Below are 22451 nucleotides of genomic sequence, written 5' to 3'. Positions count from 1 at the left end.
ATTAGAAACGTCTTGAGCCTAGCTATTACAATCCCACATGAAATTGTCAGTGCCTATTTAGTCCATTACAGAACATATATTCGAAGGTCATATGGTTGGAGAGGAAGAAGAAACACACCTCATTCACAGACTGTCAATTACAACTCATAGTGTACATTTAGACTGAAGATAAACTATAATTGTTCTTGTCGAACTGTAAACTACTTGCCCCCAAGACACACTTGACTGTTCAGATGACCATACCAAGCTAAATGGGGGCATATTTGACTTGAACTTTCAGAGCTCTAAAACATAAACATAAACTAAACCATTCCTTACAATTAAGAGTCGCAGACGCATTCTCAGAGCAACGTTACTAAAATATTCAGTTTCAGTTCAAATACTGATCTGAATACTAACTTTTCACTTTACAGTAGTTCAGCCTTTTAACCTCCACTAAATTCCGATCCTGCTATTTCCAACAGCAGTCCCTCTGCAAAACAACCACTTATGGTTCATTTGGCCGTCAAAGAAGTCTGCAATCTCCCTGTTTAACTGCAGGGATTAAAGGAAAGGTCTTAATTGCTTCCTTTGAGGGCAGAAAGGATTAGATCAAGGGAGATGATGAGGCGATGATGAGGCCAAGGAGAAACTAGGCCGAGACACAGGGTCTCCTAGGATTCTCCTACCAAATGAAGAAATACAGCACATTCCTTGGTTCTATGTAGGACTTTTCCAGGAATTTAGTGTACTCATTAGACATGTTGGCATGTTGGAGAGTAAATAGCTTGCCTTAATAAACGTATCATATCTGTCCAAATCTAGACTATTAGATGATCTAGTAAAGACTCCCCATACTCCCAGAAAGTCAAACTATCACATATCTAGGAGAAGGAAAGTTTCTTACATTCCTCAGAACATTTTACACCATCCTCGGCTGACAAGCGTTCTGCATTTCTCCACCAACAAAAACAATAGCGAAAGCACTGCGGCTTTATTTTAAACTCCCTGAACTATACAGCGATCAATATACTCTACTTAGATTGTATGACGTACCCCAATCAAACAACAGCTCAGTTTTCAAAGGGGATGCAAATGCACTATGGGTGCAGTGGTGTGGTGTGGTGTGTGTGTGTGGGGAGGGAAAAAACTGTTTATGCTTTCAATCTCTGTCAGGGAAGCCTGATTCATTTGCAAAAAAACTGTACTGGAACTAACTGTACTTTGTGCCGTTCAACTTCTATGCTTTGAGTTGATGTTATTGAGGGGGCATCTAATAGATGTGTTTCCTGTTCTTCTCCTTGGATAGATATGAGGTCAGTCCTGGTGAAGTGTGGGTATCCGGAACATGTGCGCTCATCTGTGATTCCCCTGAGTGTATGTGTGTGTGAGCGCCTTCTCCCCGAGCACTGAAAGGAGGCCAGAATGTAGGCTAGGTCTCAGTGAGTGGAAGAACCTGCCAAGTCTTTCTCTGGAAAGTTTCTCCGTCTGGGAGGAGCAGCAGCACTCCTTCATGTCTGCCTTTCATCTGTCACTTCTATCCTTCAGCGCTTTGATCAGCTCCAACGCTACCAACACTCTGAGGCCTGGAGGCTGGAGGCCTGCTTCTAGCCATCACCTACAACAGGCTTCAAAGAGGCTACGAAGGAGGAGAGGACCAGGATGAGTATATGTTAGCTTCCAACATGAGCTTCTTCTCAGCTTATTCTAATCTGTTGTGAACACAGTCTAGCAAAGCTGAAACAAAGAGCCTGGACCATTCTCAGCCAATGGCTTCATGAAATTACTTCTGAAGGCGGAAATGTTTTTTGCTTTCATATACTGTATTGTTGTAAAAGACATTTACAAACGAATTGTGGCTGAGATTGCATTCTTTCTCTAGTGACAGCATTCATCGCTGCATGACGGCTTGGAATAAGTTATGAGACAATTGGGACAAACACTTTTGCATTCAGACCATAGAAAGATAAAGGTATGTCTCATCATCTACAACAATGTATGGATGCAGATAGGTCATCAATCTCTGAGAAGTCACTTCTCATGTCTCATTTCTCCAACCACATGAAAGCAACTCAAAGTTATGCTCTGTAAAACAGAAACCTCACTGGGTTAGGGAGTCCTGCGTCATAAACCCATAAGTGCGTCTGTGGGAAGTTTCACTCTGTGTTTTGTTTACTGTACACATACAGTGTAATACCATAAATGACAGAGTGCTGCTGAAAACCGGATGCTTCAGAAGGTTACAGTCCCTCTACTGAATGAATGTACTGTGCAAAGTTGGAAACAACGTGACTGTGTGTGTCAAATTGTCACTAATATGATAATGATCAAACTGTATTTACTCAAGATGGGAAATGTTCTAAGTGTAAGTTCCCACTAGACAGGAGTATGATGTAAATACTGTAAATAACACTGGCTGAGAATGAGAAGTGTTTTATATTAATGTAAACCTTTAGGACCCAGGCCTAATGAAAATAAACGTCTCTCCTGCTCCAGTACTGGGGCATGGCACTGGGGTTTGGGGAGGCTGTTGGATTGGCCAGCTGCTCTGTGGCTACACTAAGGTCCTGGAGGTTTTAAAGAGATTTCATTAGAAACATCAACAGTGTGAGAAGCAGGGCGGCCAGCTGAATTAGCTTGTTTCAAACCATGATTAATGGAATCAGGTGGTTTACTGAGTGACTGGAATGAGAGTCTAAACAACAGCTCCAGCTCGAGGACTGGGGGCTTATTTTCCTCTCAGTGGGTCTCTTTTGTCTCTGATACACAGGCGTAACGTAACACGGCTCTGTGGAGAGGATTCTGACAAGTGACGTCTGACGCCCTCCCCCAGACCAAATAACAGTCTGGCAGTGTTGGGACAAGGGGACTCAATGAAGCTGTCTTTCTGTATGACAACAGCTGCACATAGACTCTGATAAAGAAAAATATATTGAGACTGTGAGACCTCCTCACTCTCTCTCTATCTGTCTGCCAAACTCCCCCGTCCTCCCTCTCCTTCCCTCCATCCAACACTTTCTCTCTCTCTCTTTTGTGAATAGCTGGGAGTTGGGAAAGAGATTCACAGTTGTTGTTTGGCCTGAATAGAGGGACCTGGAGGAGAGGTAACCTCAGATTCCCAGAGAGACTGATGGCCTCATCGCCTCCACACAGGATCACTACTCAAATCCACTTCTCCTCAGCTCCAATTAGCTGTGGTGGGGAGCTCTGCTCTGTCTGCAAGGACCTGACCAGACCACTGGGGCTGGGATAGACCAGGAAGGGAGGGAGGGTGGGAGCCTAATGTTAAATCACTTACGCCCCACCCTTCCCAGCAATTAGGGAGCATATGAGTCTGCAGCTGGTCTGGAGCTGAAAAGCAGCAAGGGGAGGGTGTTAGCACCAGCAGTATATATCAGGGTTTCCCAAACTCGGCCCTGGGGCCCCCCCTGGGTGCACGTTTTGGTTTTTGTCCTAGCACTACACAGCTGATTCAAATAATCAAAGCTTGATGATGAGTTGGATATTTGAATCAGCTGTGTAGTGCTAGGGCAAAAAACAAAACATGCACCCAGGGGGACCCGGGACTGAGTTTGGGAAAACCTGATCTATACCACCTAGATTAGAGAAAACTTTGCTGCCTGCCTGACTGCCAAGCATCAGGGTTGGTGAGCTCTTTGTTAGCTGTAATGTTATGAGTAACGTTATGAGTGGGGTTTCAGCAGCCCAGAGAGGATTTGGTCTCATAACGGTTTGGTGGGGGGGTGTTAAATAGCACTGTTATAGCACAGAGACAGGGAATCAGAGAGCAATGTGTCAAAGCACTCTGCTTGAAAATCAGCTTAGAGAATGTCAGATATAATCCTCCTATCCCATTAGACTCTCCAAATATTATTGAGCTTGTAGAGTGGAATTTGTTATTGATAACTACAAATAAAAACCGTTGTGAAAGGTAGATATACACTCGATGGTCTAAATATACACCTATTTCCTGTTTTGGCCTAAGTCAAATGACATTGATCACCAGTCATCGCTAGGCCTACTTTAAATGGCTCAATAACCATTGACCCAAAACTCTGAAGTATAGAGTTGTCCCTGTCTGACCTCTCTTCATTATCTGAAAACAGCATCTGCATTCAAATTATTATTATTTTTGACTATTTTAGACTGTTCTTTTGGACGTGTTGCTAAATCCAAGTCCTCATTTAAAGATCACGATTTGAGTCCAAATGAATAGTAATCAGATACATTAGTATCCTTACACCCCTGACAGCTTGCCTATCTGAGTTCTCTCACATGTCCACTGACACCTCTCCAATACAGAGAGCCGCTCCAATACAGAGCCGCTCCAATACAGAGAGCCGCTCCAATACAGAGCCGCTCCAATACAGAGAGCCGCTCCAATACAGAGAGCCTCTCCAATACAGAGCCGCTCCAATACAGAGCCGCTCCAATACAAAGAGCCGCTCCAATACAGAGAGCCTCTCCAATACAGAGCCGCTCCAATACAGAGAGCCGCTCCAATACAGAGAGCCTCTCCAATACAGAGCCGCTCCAATACAGAGAGCCGCTCCAATACAGAGAGCCGCTCCAATACAGAGAGCCGCTCCAATACAGAGCCGCTCCAATACAGAGAGCCGCTCCAATACAGAGAGCCGTTCCAATACAGAGCCGCTCCAATACAGAGAGCCTCTCCAATACAGAGAGCCTCTCCAATACAGAGAGCCTCTCCAATACAGAGCCGCTCCAATACAGAGAGCCGCTCCAATACAGAGAGCCGCTCCAATACAGAGAGCCGCTCCAATACAGAGAGCCGCTCCAATACAGAGCCGCTCCAATACAGAGAGCCGCTCCAATACAGAGAGCCTCTCCAATACAGAGAGCCGCTCCAATACAGAGCCGCTCCAATACAGAGAGCCGCTCCAATACAGAGAGCCGCTCCAAAACAGAGCCGCTCCAATACAGAGAGCCTCTCCAATACAGAGAGCCGCTCCAATACAGAGAGCCTCTCCAATACAGAGAGCCTCTCCAATACAGAGAGCCGCTCCAATACAGAGAGCCGCTCCAATACAGAGAGCCGCTCCAATACAGAGAGCCGCTCCAATACAGAGAGCCTCTCCAATACAGAGAGCCTCTCCAATACAGAGCCGCTCCAATACAGAGAGCCGCTCCAATACAGAGAGCCGCTCCAATACAGAGAGCCTCTCCAATACAGAGCCGCTCCAATACAGAGAGCCGCTCCAATACAGAGAGCCTCTCCAATACAGAGAGCCGCTCAAATACAGAGAGCCTCTCCAATACAGAGAGCCTCTCCAATACAGAGAGCCGCTCCAATACAGAGAGCCGCTCCAATACAGAGCCGCTCCAATACAGAGAGCCGGTCCAATACATAGAGCCGCTCCAATACAGAGAGCCTCTCCAATACAGAGAGCCGCTCCAATACAGACTGTACTCGGTGGTAATAGTGAAGGATAGGGTTGTGAAGGTGACCACAGTGGAATCACAGCCACTAACTCCCTGCTCTATGTCATTCCATATTGACATATGCAGCCAAGCGCGGGGAGGGGGGTCAGCCCCATTTTCCAGCAGGATGAAAGTGAGAGACTCCTGGCCAGGATCATGCTCACCCAGGTGTTATTTCTGTCCACTGGGAATGGGAGCCCTAAGGACCAGAGCTGGTAGAGAGAGAGGATACTCAATTTACAGTAAACAAAAGGCAAACTCATATTTGACAATATAGACTAATGACCTATTTACCTTGAAACTTATGTGTTTGAATATCAAGCAGTAATTAACACCACTTCCCAATTGATTCATTCCTATGTTGAACCACGTAGCCTACCAATGAATGTAGCCTGGATCAAGCCAACACTGACGTTGCTTCAATTAAATGTAAAGGCCATTTATAGTTAATTTTCTTTCCATATCAGTCATACTACTGCACCTTCAAACTACTGGCAGTGATCTTTGATAATAACCAGAGGCGGAAGGCATGCAAAACATGGAGGGCAGCTCACAGTACCATTTTTAGCCATCCAATGTGATATAATTAGCTCAAGTGTCTATCACAGTCTGTTTCAGTGGCTGTTAAATAACTCCAGGTGCGAGAGCAGCACATCTCCCCCTATCGGAGGCAAACAACACTGCTGAACTTGACCTGAGGAGGCCCACTCCTCCTCCCACCCCTTCTAAATTTCCGTTGCCAGAGCCGCGGAGCACATTCCTCTGTGGCTGTGTTGACTGAACATGCGTGTCTGTGACTGAGCCTGAGAGAGCGGGATCTCTCTGAGTCTGAGCCTCTGCAGCAGCAGGAAACGGCCGCCACAGTGCAGGGTGCAGATTTACGGTATGCTGTTCAACGGTCACAGAGATAACTGTACTGTACAGTGTGGTAGTTTAGTGTGTGTGAGATAACAGCATAATGTTACAGTGCACACACACACACACACACACACAATGTGTTTTTGTGTAGTGCTGTGGCCGCAGATGGAGGAGTCCGGAGTGGGGGGGGGGGGTTCACAGGCAGGTCGAGGCAGAGAGGCTGAGCTCGGCTTCTCGGTAAGTGCTCACTTTGGCACTCTCTCCTCACAAGAGTGTTTTGTGAAATTGGTCAAACCACCGTACCATCTATTGTGACAATTTTTAAGTCTTTGAACACAAGATCTGGAAATTCCTGAATGACAGAAGACAAGTAGAACCTGTTCAAAGAGTTGGCACAGTTACATTGGGTCATAATTTTTCATTCTGCAATAAAAACTATTAACACAAATATGAGTAATAAGCCAAACAGGGGAGTTTGTGTAAACACATTATTGCTGCAAATTGAAACCCTGATTAACATAGAGGCAGAAAACAACAAGATTTAACCCAGCTTCGTCCTTGGGGATCCAATGCATGCGGGAGTACTGCACTCTGCTCAATTAGTAAAGATACCAAAACACAGGCCAGCAAATGAGCAAGGACCAACACAGCCCAGCTGGTGTTGCTGTTTGATGGCTTAACACTGCTAACACTGCTCGCCCTTTCCAACCCAGAGATGACATCAGGGAGGGAGGGAGGGAGAGAGGGAAGGAGGAGGGAGAGAGAGAGCTCTGATGAAGGAAGCGGAGCATAACATATACTTGGAACTGAAAGGGGGGTCTGTGCCTTTAAGAACAAATGCTGACTGGTTGCCTCTCCGCTCTCCCCCCCTCCTTCCATTCCTTTCCCTCTCTCAGCACTAGCCTCCTCCCTCCCTCCCTCTTTCTTTGGTCTGAGTGAAAGTGAAAAGCCACAGCTCCTTATCAGAGTGTTTACAGCCAGGGGTTTGTAGGCTATTAGGCAGGTCAGGTGACAGGGAGGCCGTGCTGCACCATGACCCAGACATCTCAGGGTGAAGGTTGCCTCAGGGGAGGGAGGGGGAGGGGGGGGAGGGTTTGCTGGTGGGAGGGGCCAGAGCCAGCCAGGCCAGAGGTAGATCAGTGGCAGACACACAGCCCAGCTAGTTCATTTAGTTCCTTGGAAGTTGTGGGAACATATGTTTTTGGTTCCACATAGGTTGTGGGAACGAAGCCATATGTTTCCTGACCTGTAAAACTGAACGTTTTTTAAAATGTTCTGAGAACAGAAGTGAACATTTCGCCTGTTCTGGGAACATTTATTTTTAGGTTTCAGGGAGGTTCTGAGAACGTTTTACTCTGGTTTCTTTAAAGTTTTATTACCGCTCTGAGAACGGAAATTATAGGTTATTTGGAAGTTTTGGAATAACTTCCTTCAAACTTTTTATTCAAAACTTTCACTGAATGTTTCAATAAGACTTTTAATTACACCGCTAGCTTATTTTGGGTTTATTTTTTTGAACTCCAAGCACAGATAGGAAACATGGAAATTAATTCCCTCAGGCATTAATCATGCAAACATATTTATTTTTTATTGTGACAAGGCATCAGTGAGATTTGAACCTATAATCTTCTGTTCTCTATCGATGGAATTAGTCCAATACGCCACCAGGATGGAACTAGCATGACATGTTTTTTACGCTTACAAAGCTGTTCATTTTAGTCTATTCAAACAGACCCCATTTCAAAGGAAACAAGCACTCATTAAGATCAGGTGTGGCCAATTAGTGGGCGCGGCCAACACACGTGAACAAACGTAACAAGATAAAGGATAGAGAGAGTTTTGTTGATACTGAGAACAGAACAAATATGTTTTTAAATAACATGCTTAAAACATTCTCTTAACGTTACTAAAGTTTTTATGAAACATTTTCTTAACATTCTCGGAACAATTTGAGAACATGACTTTAAATAGAACCATGAGGAAACGTGTAGGAAACTTTATTCTGAAGTACTGAAATTCCTACAGAATAACATTGTTTCTTAACGTTCTCTGAACTATTTGAGAAAATTCCCAAAGCCAAACCAGTTGGCGAATGTTCCTAGAACATTACCAAAATTGAAATTAGATGTAACCACATTTGAACTTTTAGGAAACATTCTGTTAAAGTAATGAAATAAAGTTTTATTAAATCATGTTTTTTTGTCAAGTTCCTTAAATATGCTGAGAATTTTCCAAAGCCAAGTAACTATCCTGCACCATTCCCAGAAAGTTGTGGGAAGGTTGTATGCAAAATAACCATAGGACAACCACGCTCTCACCAAACTCTAAGAAACATATGGTTCTCAGAACGTTATGTGCTAGCTGGGATTGTTCTCAGAGCATTATGTGCTAGCTGGGAGCACACAGTTGAGGACAGAAATAATTTCCAGCACTAGCTCAGCTATCAGGCTTCCCTCTCTTCTCCCTCTCGCTGCCATCTTCCTTTTTCCATTCACCTCAGGAATAGCCATATTTATTCAATCTAAACGAATACAGCAGATTGACCAGGACATAAAGGTTTTCAGCTTGAGGCCTATCATATTCAGAGTCAAACATTGAATATATAGGGAAATTAAAGCAATTACTGATAATGTAGCCAACACAACACACACCCACTCGCAAAAAAATCACACCAGGACAGTGTGCATAGCAGGGAACCACCACAGGGTGGGCTGTACTGTACTGTACTGTATGTATATTGCAGGATGATATTGCTGGTGACATGATAGAAGGTAATGAATGAGAGCGTCCGTAGCTGCAGAGGGACGGTAGAAGTACAGTGTGTGAATCTGAGCTGTGGGGTCGCCGTCTGACAGGCTGTGTGGAGACACACACATATACACACACACACACACACCCATCACCCCCTCAGACTCACTCTCAATCATCCTGACACACTGACCGCTCAGATGCACACATAAACACACACTCCACACGCAACCAGGCCATAAAGAAGACCCTGTCTGTCTGCTCTGCTCACACACAGAGGGGCTGAGGAGGGTCTTCTGAAGTGCTGATTCCCAGCATTCAGTATCTTGTACAGCAAAATGATTATTTTACCTGCATATGGAGCCAATTGCTTCCCATAATATTTCGAAACTGTTTGCAGTGGCTGACAGTAGCAGATGATTCCTTTTTTATGATAATAATTGTATTTGATGACAGGCTTTGCTCCTCCCTGCCACTAAAGAGGTCTAATAGAACAGCCTATTTGCCTAATAGTGGGCACACAGGCCCGTTGTGTGTCTATCCTACTGGTTAGGGTTATGTGGGGTGACCTGGCAGGCTGGTTGAGACCCATGGCAGGGGCCAGGGTGGGGCAGCTCTTCCTTGGCCCCTGCCATGGGTCCCAACCAGCCTGCCAGGCCACCCCATTCTGAGCCAAGTAGCAGTGAGGATGCAGAGAGTGGCCCTGGCTGATGGCTGCTGGCTCGAGCCCTGAGAGGCAGCCTGCCTGCGTCCCTGTGCATCAGCTGGCGCCCAACTTTCCCCACTAACTACCAGGCTACACCCTTTTATTAAACACTGTACAGTTTAACACATCTCTGAGGCTGGCATTCGAAACCCATGCTCATTTAAAATTATTTACACTGTCAGGACTTGGTTCCAGTTAATTTCTCTCTTTCTCTCTCTCTTTTTCTCTCTCTCTCTTTATCGCCCTCTCCCTCTCCCTCTCTCTCTCTCTCTCTCTCTCTCTCTCTCTCTCTCTCTCTCTCTCTCTCTCTCTCTCTCTCTCTCTCTCTCTCTCTCTCTCTCGCTAACTATCCGTCTCTGTCTCTCTCTCAGGGCAGCAGGTAGCTTAGTGTTTAAGATCGCTGGCCCGGTAACTGAAAGGTTTCTGGTTCAAATCCCTGAGCCGGCAAGGTGCTAAAATCTGCTGTTCTGCCCTTGAGCAAGGCAGTTAACCCCCATTAAGGCAACCCCCCAGCACCTCTCTGATTCAGAGGGGTTGGGTTAAATGCAGAAGACACGTTTCGGTTGAATGCATTCAGTTGTGCAACTGACTAGGTATCCCCTTGCTCTCTCAAGACCAACTTCTACAGCTCTGTGACTCAGTAAAGTGGTTGTTCAAAAGATCATCCTCTGAGTCAACAGCTTTTCACTAGACACAGCATCTATGTATACTTCCTCCACTGACATGACACTGACGCACAAGGATATTTCCGTCCTGTAATCTGTTCCTAAGAATGATTTGCTGTTACTGTATGGGGGGAAATATATGAACTATTCTAAATGGTCAACAGTTGACTGACTTCTAAAACCTTTGATAAACACTAGTGAGAATGTGAGTGCAGTGCATTACCTCTCTCCTGTACGAAGTAGGCCAGGTAAAGGTCCAGCTCCTTGACCGAGACGCTGATGTGGTGTGGCTGGACACAGAGGATGGGGCTGTTGCATGGCCCCGCCTTGATCAGGCGTTCTCCGTCCGTGCTCTCCAGCGGGATGCCCTTGAACAGGATCACCATAACCAGGTCCAGCCTCCATACCTTGTCGGCCTGACGCAGGCAGTCGATCCTCCTCATCTTGCCCTTCTGGTCAGGATTGGAGAGGACGCAGCAGGGGGGCTTCTTCCCCGTGATGGACAGCACAAAGTCCTCGCGGCACTCGGGCCGGATGTCCTTGCGCAGTTTGGCCAGCAGGCGTGACGCCCACTTCTGCTTGACCTCAGGCTTCTCTCCCAGCAGCTCGTCCTTCACCGCCCGCTCTTCGTCCTTAGTCATCCTCTTCTCGTGCTTCTTGAAGTACTTGCGTTTGCGCGCCTGCAGGTTGAACCAGGTGTAGGCGAAGGCACGCACATGCGGCAGTAGGGCCTCGATGAACGGATGAAACTCATCCTGGAGAACAGGACAAGAGAAGAAAGGAGTGAGTACTACTGTATACGTAAATGTACCAGAAGCGAGCGACCATGCTGTATGAACCGCAACCTTTAACAGTGTATACAGTACGTGTGTATGGAACAAATGACTGTAAATAAAGAAAAGTGCAACCACACTCAGTGGAACACCACCACCAACAGTAATCATTTATTCAATTCTGTTTTGTTGATTATTTTCCTTCTTTTGGTCAGATTTTCAACAACCAAAATATACATCTGCATGCCTTTGGGGCACCTCACAAGCCACAGTTGCTTTGCTGTTTAGCGTATAACGATTGAGCAATGTTCTCTTGGTATCTCTAATTACTTCCATATTTTCACAGAGCAAAAAGCCCATATGCACTAGCCTGCCCTGTAAAAGGCATTCAGAGACCATTTGCACATATAACATGCAAAACGATATAGTCTAAAATGTCGGCATGGTGCCTACGTGCATGGGTTTGCGTGTCTGCAGGTTTAGCCAAACAATGTATAGACAAAGGTTTGTTTGTGAGCACATCATAGGCTATAAATGCATGAATAAGTATGTATGTGTTTGTTCATGCTCATGAAGGCCCATTAATTGAGTGCTTGTGTGCAAAGGGGTCATCCATCCAAATATAATAAAATGAAATTAGCACATACAAGCAGAGTTAAAGATTTATTGCGAGTACAGTGCTCAAATCTGTACAAGCCACTTCTCATGCTTCCCTTTTGGTTGTGTGTATTTGCCCTGGTGTCCATGAGGTTTAACCCTTTGTTGAATACCGATGTCACAATATCAACTCTCCAGTGATCATCATCTCTTTCAATCAACTGTAAAATTCCAAAATAGAACATTCTAGGATCTCCTTCCTCAAAGGGTTAATGTGTTGATTAATGGAGTCTTTATGGGCTGCTTGGTGTCCACACACAGAGGTTGGAGTGGAGTGTGAAGGTGCATCAGAGAGCCCATACAGGCCCTAGGAGCCGGCCCAGGGAGCGTAATTGGACATGACTGTGGTACACTGAAGAGCTCATGCAATAAACAGTCTGCAGCACTGCTCTCAGCAGCACAACATTTTAAATGCTTCCAGCTTTCTCAACCACGGCTGCCTGCTCCAAGCAGACGACATCAGTTTCAGATACATATTTTTTAATCATTCCTCCCACACCAACGTTTCATTTGATCCAGGGATGGCCAGTGTATTATTTTACTACTGTTTGCATTAAATAAAAGATGCATCATGTCCTTGAGGGCATTCTGTATGATAAGGTTTATGCTTTTTAAAGTTTAATCGTAATAAAGCATCTGTGGTGGCACAGAGAGAGCATCCTTTATTTAACGTTTATTCAGTCTGGCTTCACTGTGTTCCTATTCAGGACAGTTATAAAACAAATATATTCAAAGCAGCGACTCCACTGAGAACAGGAAACCAGATTTATACATTATATTTTAAACAGTAACAGCAGGATAAATTGTGTTTTCATGTCCGCTTCACTTATGTCAACTTTATATCTAAACAGGGTTCAAAGAAAACAGTCAGCTGTAATTTCGGGGTTCAGAGTCCTTTGTCTTGGCCTGCTGAATGCACAGTGCACATACACAAGTATGTACAATCAGGGGCGGAAGAGGGATCATGGAGAAGTGATAGAGTTACTGTGTAAATGTTCCAAAGCTAACAAATAGAGCAGAGAGAAACTCTCGTGATAGAAACCAGAGGCCTGGAAACAAGACAGACAATCTGTGGCTTTATGAATTTCCAAAAAGAGAAGGCAATTCAACAATGCCACGGGTACAACAAACTCTCATTATGTCTATTTAACGTTTAGCTCTCCAGTCAAGATGAAGAGAGATTAGCTTCCATTTTAGGCATTCATAATCATATGTATTTTAGCCAAATGATAACACCACAAAACGTTTAGAGGGAAAGACTCAAGATACAGTTTGAGTACAAGGCCAAGTCCATTTTCAATGTGTGCTATGCTTCTCAATTGGGTGCCTATTTAACAGTCTAGCCCACACAGACAAGACTCTTAACCATGGATGTTCCCCTGCCTGGCCCATGGATAGAGTTCCTCTCATTAAACACATTGAGCTGGAATATGAACACCAACCACACCTGCGGCAAAAGTAAACACTAATATACTTTAATTGAGGTTAGTTCATATTTTTGAAATATTTCCATGACATTTAGAGTGAACTCCAAACGTGCATTTCTGGATTTTAGGGCACGTCCCCCTTTTCCACTTATCCCTGCCTCCCCTTTTATGATGTTCTTATGTTTTCATAGCTCCCTCCATCCACATACCCCCTAGCTACAGTATCCATCTATGCAAACTAGACTTTTACAGGCCCCTAATGGTAGCCTCTAGCCACACAAACGTGTCCCTCTTTCCCCTGTGCCCTACCGTCTCTCCGGCCCAACCCCACCCCAATACACACAGTTTTTTAAACTGTACAGGTGAATAGAGGTTTGAGACCATTATTTAAAAGTACCCATGAACCTAGCGGTGAAACAAGTGTTGCCTTATGGAATGTTAAGGTAGTAAACGTTATTTATAATAAGGGTTACAGGGAGAAAATCGGACCTCTCTGAAATGAAAATGGATGGCCCTCCCTTCAGCAAAATATATTTTTTACCTAAACCCTCCCTGAACGCTTGGAAAAAAACAAGTGACCCTCCCCTATACCCCAAATAATAATTAAAACAAAGTGGATAGCAGAGAACGTGTCTACCATTTACCCTCACTTCTTGGACAGACCAGAGCCTTAGATATGCAGTTTTAGAAACTGTTCTTCGTCCTGTAGCATTACATGGCAACACAGGAATTTTGATAGCGCACAGGGCTGCGGGCCAGAAGGTTGTGGGTTTGCAGACCACTGTGGACAAGAGTAGGGGTGGAAAGATCTCATTTATAGTAAAAGCATTGCATGAATATATGGTTGTATTTCCTGCAATTCTGTGTCATTTTACATATTAGCAGAATCTTTTTTAATACCACACAAGTTACCCAAATTACAGGCTAAGAATGGACAGAGAGATAGGCCTATGTGTTCATCTTATCATATTTCTCCCATGCCAAATCAGTGTGACTTGTTTGCAACGAAACTGTCCCTGTTTGCAAATAATTCAATCTGAGACGTCATTAGGAATCTGAGCATGTTACTTTCAAAGGTTAAGCCTACCTTTCCACCCTAGAATTTAAGCTTTAACTGCTGGCTACTCTTCTTCCGTGGCTTAACCCAGCAAGTGTAGGTCACAAGTGTTTCCCTAAATGCTGTCTGGGTTTAAACATCTTCTATATAGAAAGTGAATAGCTTAATCAATTGATAGTGACAGAATTAGATTACTTCCAAAGCAAAGTCTATTTTCTGTCTCCTCGGCTATAGAAGGTTGTAGCTCAGCCTCTGAATGTCAAAGAAACGAAACAATGATATCCCCATATGCATCGGAGTCACGTCTTTCCCGGGTATTTTACAGCTTGTTTCTAGCATAAAGCATCACGGACCAAAGCGCTGTTATAGATCACTTTATATAATCTGATCCTTTTATTTTCTTCTAAATCTTAAACTAACAAGGGGTAGGCCTGTGCTTTTTGCCACCCTCTCATACCCCCTCAATTCGAGTTTTGATTTTAACTTAACAGCCTTCACTGACACAGAGGAATTGACAGACAAATCTTTGGACATAGCAGCCTATAGCCTAATTCCGTCTGTCAAACAGGTAGGCCTACCTCTTAATTCTTAAATAGGAAGACATAGACTCCAACACAAAACCCTCTTGTGGTTAGTAAAGTCTAATTAAAAATGAGTACGGTTGAAATGAATTATGCCTACTCAAATTTGCCTACTTTCAGCACCATGAGCTGATCATTTCCGATTGATTGTGCTGCGGCTGCTGCTTCAAGTTTCAGCACGACAATGTAAGTTATTCGAATCTGGCTTATTGTGAGTTCAATAACTCTGATAGATACCTAACGGGCAAGAAACATATTGTTTTCAATAACATTTTATTATAGTAGTAGCAAACTATCAAAGTTGACCTCCGGTCCTCCTTCTCATCTTCACGCTCTCCTTCTCAAACTGAACAGAACATAGGCTATAGCAGGGATCATCAACTAGATTCAGCCACGGGCCGATTTGTTCTTGAGCGGATGGTCGGGAACCCTGGGCTATAGGCTAGTCCGTGCACAAGATAGTGAATTTCTGGACTAGGCCTATCAAAAACAAATAGGCGCACTTGATATTGCGCGCCCATTGGAGAATCAGAGATGAGGGGTGGCATCAGGCACACATCGATATACTGTATAGCCTAATAAGCAACTAATTCTAAAACGCTGAGAAATATAGACTTTTCATCAATTACAAATTACATGACCCTCCCCTGGACTAGATTTAAAAAATACTAAACACTCCCCTTGACTGAAATTGAAAAAGCATGACCCTCCCCCATTTTCCTCCAGGTAACCGATCTGTAAATGTCGATCCATCCCTAACTACAGAATGAAAGACGAGAATGAAAAAGCTGTGCAGAGTAAAGGAGTGGAGTGAAGAAGTTGAGAAGCAGGCCCACTCTCTCCTTTCCATATTAGGCCTGGACCCGCTCCAATGGAATGCTCTGGTTTTCCTACAATCAAAATCAAAAGGTTGCCTTGACTTCAGATCTGTTTATACTCTGACGATTAGAATGTTATTGATAAACAGAGGTGATGAATGTGTTCCCTATGGCAGACCAACTGCAGATCTTTGATCAGAGCCTGGGTCTGATGGCAGCTCAGCTTAGAGCAGAGGCCTGCTGAGATATCTGTCCTGTGCACCTATCTCAGTTTGGTCATTCAATAGTATATACTGTTGGCTACTGACTGGAATCAGAGTGGCCAGAAATAACCTGAGTCCAGAGCCCTGCGCACAGAGGAAAGACATGACCATCACAGCTGTATTTGTGCAGTAATTGAATCATTTTGTTATTGCAGAGTCCAGGGAGATGTGTTTTTATTCCTGCTCGTTGCTCGGATACCATTTTTATTATGTCTTAAACAGAGAATGTAATTTCTTTGCAAATCTTTTTCAGAGGAGAGAGGAATCGGTAGTGGGGTTGGTCTTTCTAGCGGATGAGAGAATGGTGGAGTTGTGGTCAGATGCACAATGTTGCCATGGTCACACTTTGTGCCAAGCACGTGTCACAACCCAGGCAAACAAGGAGAGGGGGAAAAGTATTCTTACAGGTGATGAAATAACAAATCTTAGCTGTGGAACTTTCAAATGACTTCTACAGAATCTACCACCTTTGTCATCAGGAAGGCCTTACCCTATTTTACATTGTGAATATTGTACGTACGGTATTATAACATCAACTTAAACTGAAGAGCTGTATTTTTTTTCCATTTTCTCTTTATCCAGGCAAGTGTGATGTTGAATTTATTAAGCTCTGAATGTATGCCTTTCTAAGCTTTCATGACAAGGATTCCTCCCTGCCCACTGTAACTGCAGCAATCACCAGAGCCTCTGGATGAAAATGGCAAAATCTCTTTCCCTCTCTATGCCCCTCCCTCCCTCTTTCCCTCTCTCATTTCAATGCTAATGGTCGTAGAATACTAAAACAGCTGATTGCCAAGAATCCGAAAAATGCTCTCGGCTAGTACCAAAGGCCTTCTAAAGACTAGGGTGTGACCGGCTAGACACTGACCATCCATGAAAGTGTCTGCAGTGTCTGTCTCCTCCAGACCATCAGCTCAATTCCACTTGTTTCAGAGGCAAACCTTCCTTGGTCAGTTATGATGTGAAAAGCATCGTTCTCCTCAAGAACAAATGATCAATCATAACCCCAAGACTGCACCACTCTCACACATCTCTATTACAGGAATGTCCCTGTGTGATATTGAATGTAGATATCTAAATAACTGTTAGCTCCATTACTGAGTAATAAATAGTTAGGGAAAGTGTGTCGGCCTGTTTCCAGTAGGGCCGTGGTATGGCTGTGCATGTTAAGTGGGTCAAAGGGGATGTTGTGTTGACTTCCAGTAGTGAGTCATCCTGCCTAGTAGCTGCACAATTGCTGAGTCAGCCCTCAACCACGCACAATGACAATAGAGGGCAGGGAGGAGGGATGGGCACTCGAACAGAGGCAGCAAGCTACAGAGGAGGGAAGACTCACTGCAGTATTTGGGTTAGCTCACTGTTGATCTCCCTCGCTGTCCCACATGGAGGCTACAGCTTTGGAGGTGCTCTGTCAACTGAAAGGGAACTCCCTGACCTTTGAAATGTTGATCTAACAAACAGTATTTTGTGATGGGTCGGTATGAGTTCAGAGTCAGAAACGCCATGCTAACTATGTGGCAGTATGAGTTCAGAGTCAGACACGCCATGCTCACTATGCGGAGGTATGAGTTCAGAGTCAGACACACCATGCTCACTATGCAGAGGTATGAGTTCTGTCAGACACGCCATGCTCACTATGCGGAGGTATGAGTTCAGAGTCAGACACGCCATGCTAACTATGTGGCAGTATGAGTTCAGAGTCAGACACGCCATGCTCACTATGCGAAGGTATGAGTTCAGAGTCAGACACACCATGCTCACTATGCAGAGGTATAAGTTCTGTCAGACACGCCATGCTCACTATGCGGAGGTATGAGTTCAGAGTCAGACACGCCATGCTTACTATGACTCAGTTAAATACTGGGGAAAATCCATCTGCAATTTCCACGTCAAAGTTGTTTATTAGTGTTGATGAACAGTTCACTCATTCTCTCCCACAGCGGGTTAATACGGCCATTGTCCATGGTGCTTCTTCTTAGAAAACACTGAACATTGCATCTGTTTCCCACAGTCTCAGTGAAAGTAGTGAGGGTGCATCATTCTTTGCTATTAATTGAGTGGCAAATAAACCTCATTAACTCCACTGCATGCCATTAACAATACATGCTTTATGTTGACGGAGCTACAATATATTTACAAAAGTATGTGGACGCCCCTATAACTTAATGGATTCGGCTATTTCAGCCACACCTGTTGCTGACAGGTGTATAAAATCGAGCACACAGCCATGTAATCTCCATAGACAAACATTGGCAGTAGAATGGCCTTACTGAAGAGCTCAGTAACTTTCAACGTGGCACCGTCATAGGATGCCACCTTTCCCACCAGTCAGTTCGTCAAATTTCTGCCCTACTAGAGCTGCCCCGGTCAACTGTAAGTGCTGTTATTGTGAAGTGGAAACGTCTACGAGCAACAACGGCTCAGCCGCGAAGTGGTAGGCCACACAAGCTCAAAGAAAGGGACCGCCGAGTGCTGAAGCCCGAAATCGTCTGTACGCGGTTGCAACACTCATTACCGAGTTCCAAACTGCCTCTGGAAGCAATGTCAGCACTAGAACTGTTCGTCGGGAGCTTCGTAAAATGGGTTTCCATGGCCGAGCAGCCGCACACAAGCCTAAAATCACCATGCGCAATGCCAAGCGTCAGCTGGAGTTGTGTAAAGCTCGCCACCATTGGACTCTGGAGCAGTGGAAACGCGTTCTCTGGGGTGATGAATCATACTTCACCATCTGGCAGTCTGACGGACGAATCTGGGTTTGGCGGATACCAGGAGAACGCTACTTGCCCCAATGCATAGTGCCAACTGTATAGTGCCAACCAATGTTTGGTGGAGGAGGAATAATGGTCCAGGGGCTGTTTTTCATGGTTCGGGCTAGGCCCCTTAGTTCCAGTGAAGGGAAATCTTAACGCTACAGCATACATTTACATTCTAGAAGATTCTGTATTTCCAACTTTGTGGCAACAGTTTGGGGAAGGCCCTTTCCCGTTTCAGCATGACAATGCCCCATGCACAAAGCGAGCTCCATACAGAAGTGGTTTGTCGAGATCGGTGTAGAAGAACTTGACTGGCCTGCACAGAGCCCTGACCTCAACCCCATCAAACACCTTTGGGATGAATTGGAATGCCGACTGCGAGCTAAGCCTAATCGCCCGACATCAGCGCCCAACCTCACTAATGCTCTTGTGGCTGAATGAAAGCAAGTCCCCGCAGCAATGTTCTAACATCTAGTGGAAAGCCTTCCCAGAAGAGTGGAGGCTGTTATAGCAGAAAAAGGGGAGACCAACTCCATATTAATGCCCATGATTGTGACGAGCAGGTGTCCACATACTTTTGGTCATGTAGTGTTTTCCCTGCCTCTGCCTTGGGTTTAAGCAGCACAAGCAGCCGTGTGTCTGGGCTGATTTGATACGGGCCCTATGTCTGATAGATTAGGGAGCCACAGGGGGCCTCTGTGAGCCTTCAACACATCCCATGAGAGCCCCTAACGTGGGAAAGGAGACTGTAAGGTAATGACCATGCATGTCTGTGTGTACATAGGACGGTTGAACATGTGAGAGTCTGGCTGTCTAGGCTTGGCAAAAGGCTGTTATAGTAAAATACATCCTGAGATAGTAACTGATAATGTAGTCTTGCCTCGTCTTCAAAACATTGTCCTTTCAACGTGAGAAAACATCATTTAGTAGCATGGGAATGATGGGGGTAGGTTTTCTAATTGCAAATCTCAAGATTCCTGAACCGTTCAAGAAATCACAGCATCTTAACCGTTCCAGTAGTCCAAGTAAACTGTGACATTGGGATCAAAATGCAAATGTACAGATTTACTCTCTTAATTTGATCACTCTGTTGCCTTAGATAATTTCCCCAGGCATCAGGAAATGCTAATTGTAGTGTATTCAAGGTTTAAAAAGGCTTCTAAAGTTTGTAATTTCCACTTTTAAATGTCAGACTTGATTTGTATCAACCGCTACAAAAATGTCCATTAATTATAATCCACATAATAATGCACATTTTTTGTTGCTACATGATTATTTTCCGGCTGTGAGAAACTGGTCAAATGAAGATAGCAAATTTGTGTAATGTCATGACGACAGGAGCCCACTCTCAATGAGTGTAGACAGCCGGGTGCTGCTGCCTGCTGCTGCTCTGCTAATCATCAGAAGGGGGGAGGAGAGGAGGTAGGGGGCCCACGTGTGTAACTGGGTGGCCCTGCCTTGATTGGGTAACTGATTAATAAAAAATCTAATAAAACTGCATAATAAATAAATGTGACTGTTCAAATGTGTGAGTCAAGGGCTGGGCCCAAGAGGAAAAAAATTAATAATACTTTTTTTTAAATCCAACCACAGGAGCCTGCTCTCAATGTTCAAAATACACCAGAGAGCATAATTTAGCCACAGAGAATCAATTATTTATAAAAAATAACTGTGGATTTAAGTTTTATTACAAGTACATACAGGTATTTGCCAAAATTAAGGAAACACCAACATAAAGTATCTTAAAAGGGTGTTGGGCCACCACGAGCTGCCAGAACAGCTTCAATGCGCCTTGGCATTGATTCTACAAGTGGACCTAAACAATGCCAGGAAAATGCACTCCACACCATAAAATATACTTTGTATCCCTTGTTTACTCAAGTGTTTCCTTTATTTTGGCAGTTACCGGTATGCCTACAGTCGGAAAGGCTGCAGTTTGGGCAGCATGCGCGCCAAATATAGGCTACAGCTTGTTGCGTTGTGGCCATAGACATATAATCCATAGAAGGGTTTTGTAACTTCTTACCCTGGAAATTTGACTGTTAAACTCATGGGTACACTAGCAATGGATGCCAGTCCTGACTTAAATAGGAACTGCCATCTATGGATTATATTTCTATGGTTGGTTGCAGCTGTCAGTTTGCCTTTTGCAGATTTCAAAATACAATTGCGGGAAAAACGTACAGTTTGGAAAGCAAATCCCTACTGCTGAAAATAAAAGATTCCAAATTTGTAGCTAAGAGCAGCACTGTTTTTTAAAGTAGCTCATCTTGATATAGGCTATTGCCACAACGAGGGCATCGGCCATCACTGTGAGTAGCCTATGGCTTCATCTTCATCATTAAGTGAGTCAGTGTGCCACTGGAAATTGTATTTAGTAGCCTACTGTAGACTATGATATATATATATACAGTACCTGTCAAAAGTTTTAGAACACCTACTCATTCAAGGGTTTTTATTTCTTTTTACTATTTTCTACATTGTAGAATAATAGTGAAGACATCAAAACTATGAAATAACACATATGGAATCATGCAGTAACCAAAAAAGTGTTCAACAAATCTAAATCTAAATATATTTTATATTTCAAATAGCCACCCTTTGCCTTGATGACAGCTTTGCACACTCTTGGCATTCTCTCAACCAGCTTCACCTGGAATGCTTTTCCAACAGTCTTGAAGGAGTTCCCACATATGCCGCCATGCTTTATGGTGGGAAATACACATGCAGAGATCATCCGTTCACCCACACCGCGTCTCACAAAGACACGGCGGTTGGAACCAAAAATCTCAAATTTGACCAAAGGACAAATTTCCACCGGTCTAATGTCCATTGCTCGTGTTTCTTGGCCCAAGCAAGTCTCTTCTTATTATTGGTGTCCTTTAGTAGTGGTTTCATTGCAGCAATTCGACCATGAAGGCCTGATTCACACAGTCTCCTCTGAACAGTTGATGTTGAGATGAGTCTGTTACTTGAACTCTGTGAAGCATTTATTTGGGTTGCAATTTCTGACGCTGGTAACTCTAATGAACTTATCCTCTGCAGCAGAGGTAACTCTGGATCTTCCATTCCTGTGGCGGTCCTCATGAGAGCCAGTTTCATCATAGCACTGGTTTTTGCGACTGCACTTGAAGAAACTTTCAAAGTTCTTGAAAGGTTCCGTATTGACTGACCTTCATGTCTTAAAGTAATGATGGACTGTCGTTTCTCTTTGCTTATTTGAGCTGTTCTTGCCATAATATGGACTTGGTCTTTTACCAAATAGGGCTATCTTCTGTATACTCCCCCCCTCCCCCCCCCCCCCCCCCCCTACCTTGTCACAACACAACTGATTGGCTCAAACGCATTAACATTTACATCATTTAGCAGACGCTCTTATCCAGAGCGACTTACAAATTGGTGCATTCACCTTATAGCCAGTGGGATAACCACTTTACAAGAAGGCACACCTGTTAATTGAAATGCTTTCCAGATGACTACCTCATGAAGCTGGTTGAGAGAATACCAAGAGTGTGCAAAGCTGTCATCAAGGCAAAGCGTGGCTATTTGAAGAATCTGAAATATAAAATATATTTTTGATTTGTTAAACACTTTTTTGGTTACTACATGATTTCATATGAGTTATTTCATAGTTTTGATGTCTTCAATATTATTCTACAATGTAGAAAATACTAACAAATAAAGAAAAACCCTTGAATGAGTAGGTGTTCTAAAACTTTTGACT

At 44.1% G+C, this 22451-nt stretch overlaps 1 protein-coding gene across 15 annotated transcripts in view; it reads right to left on the bottom strand.

Annotated features, from left to right (window-relative positions):
• Nucleotides 1-22451, bottom strand: part of LOC311149021 (nuclear factor 1 C-type-like) — a 145972-nt gene that overhangs the window by 98108 nt on the left and 25413 nt on the right. For all 15 annotated transcript variants that reach the window (XM_084186103.1, XM_084186108.1, XM_084186104.1 and 12 more), the window contains exon 2: nucleotides 10622-11153. In XM_084186103.1, coding sequence (XP_084042229.1) covers nucleotides 10622-11153 — 532 coding nt within the window. The remainder of the gene's footprint in view (nucleotides 1-10621; nucleotides 11154-22451) is intronic.

Source organism: Coregonus lavaretus (assembly GCF_964263955.1).
Source record: "Coregonus lavaretus genome assembly, chromosome: 21".
Taxonomy (NCBI): Eukaryota; Metazoa; Chordata; class Actinopteri; order Salmoniformes; family Salmonidae; genus Coregonus; species Coregonus lavaretus.
Note: the sequence above shows the minus strand (reverse complement) of the source record. Positions and strands in the feature narration are given on the sequence as shown.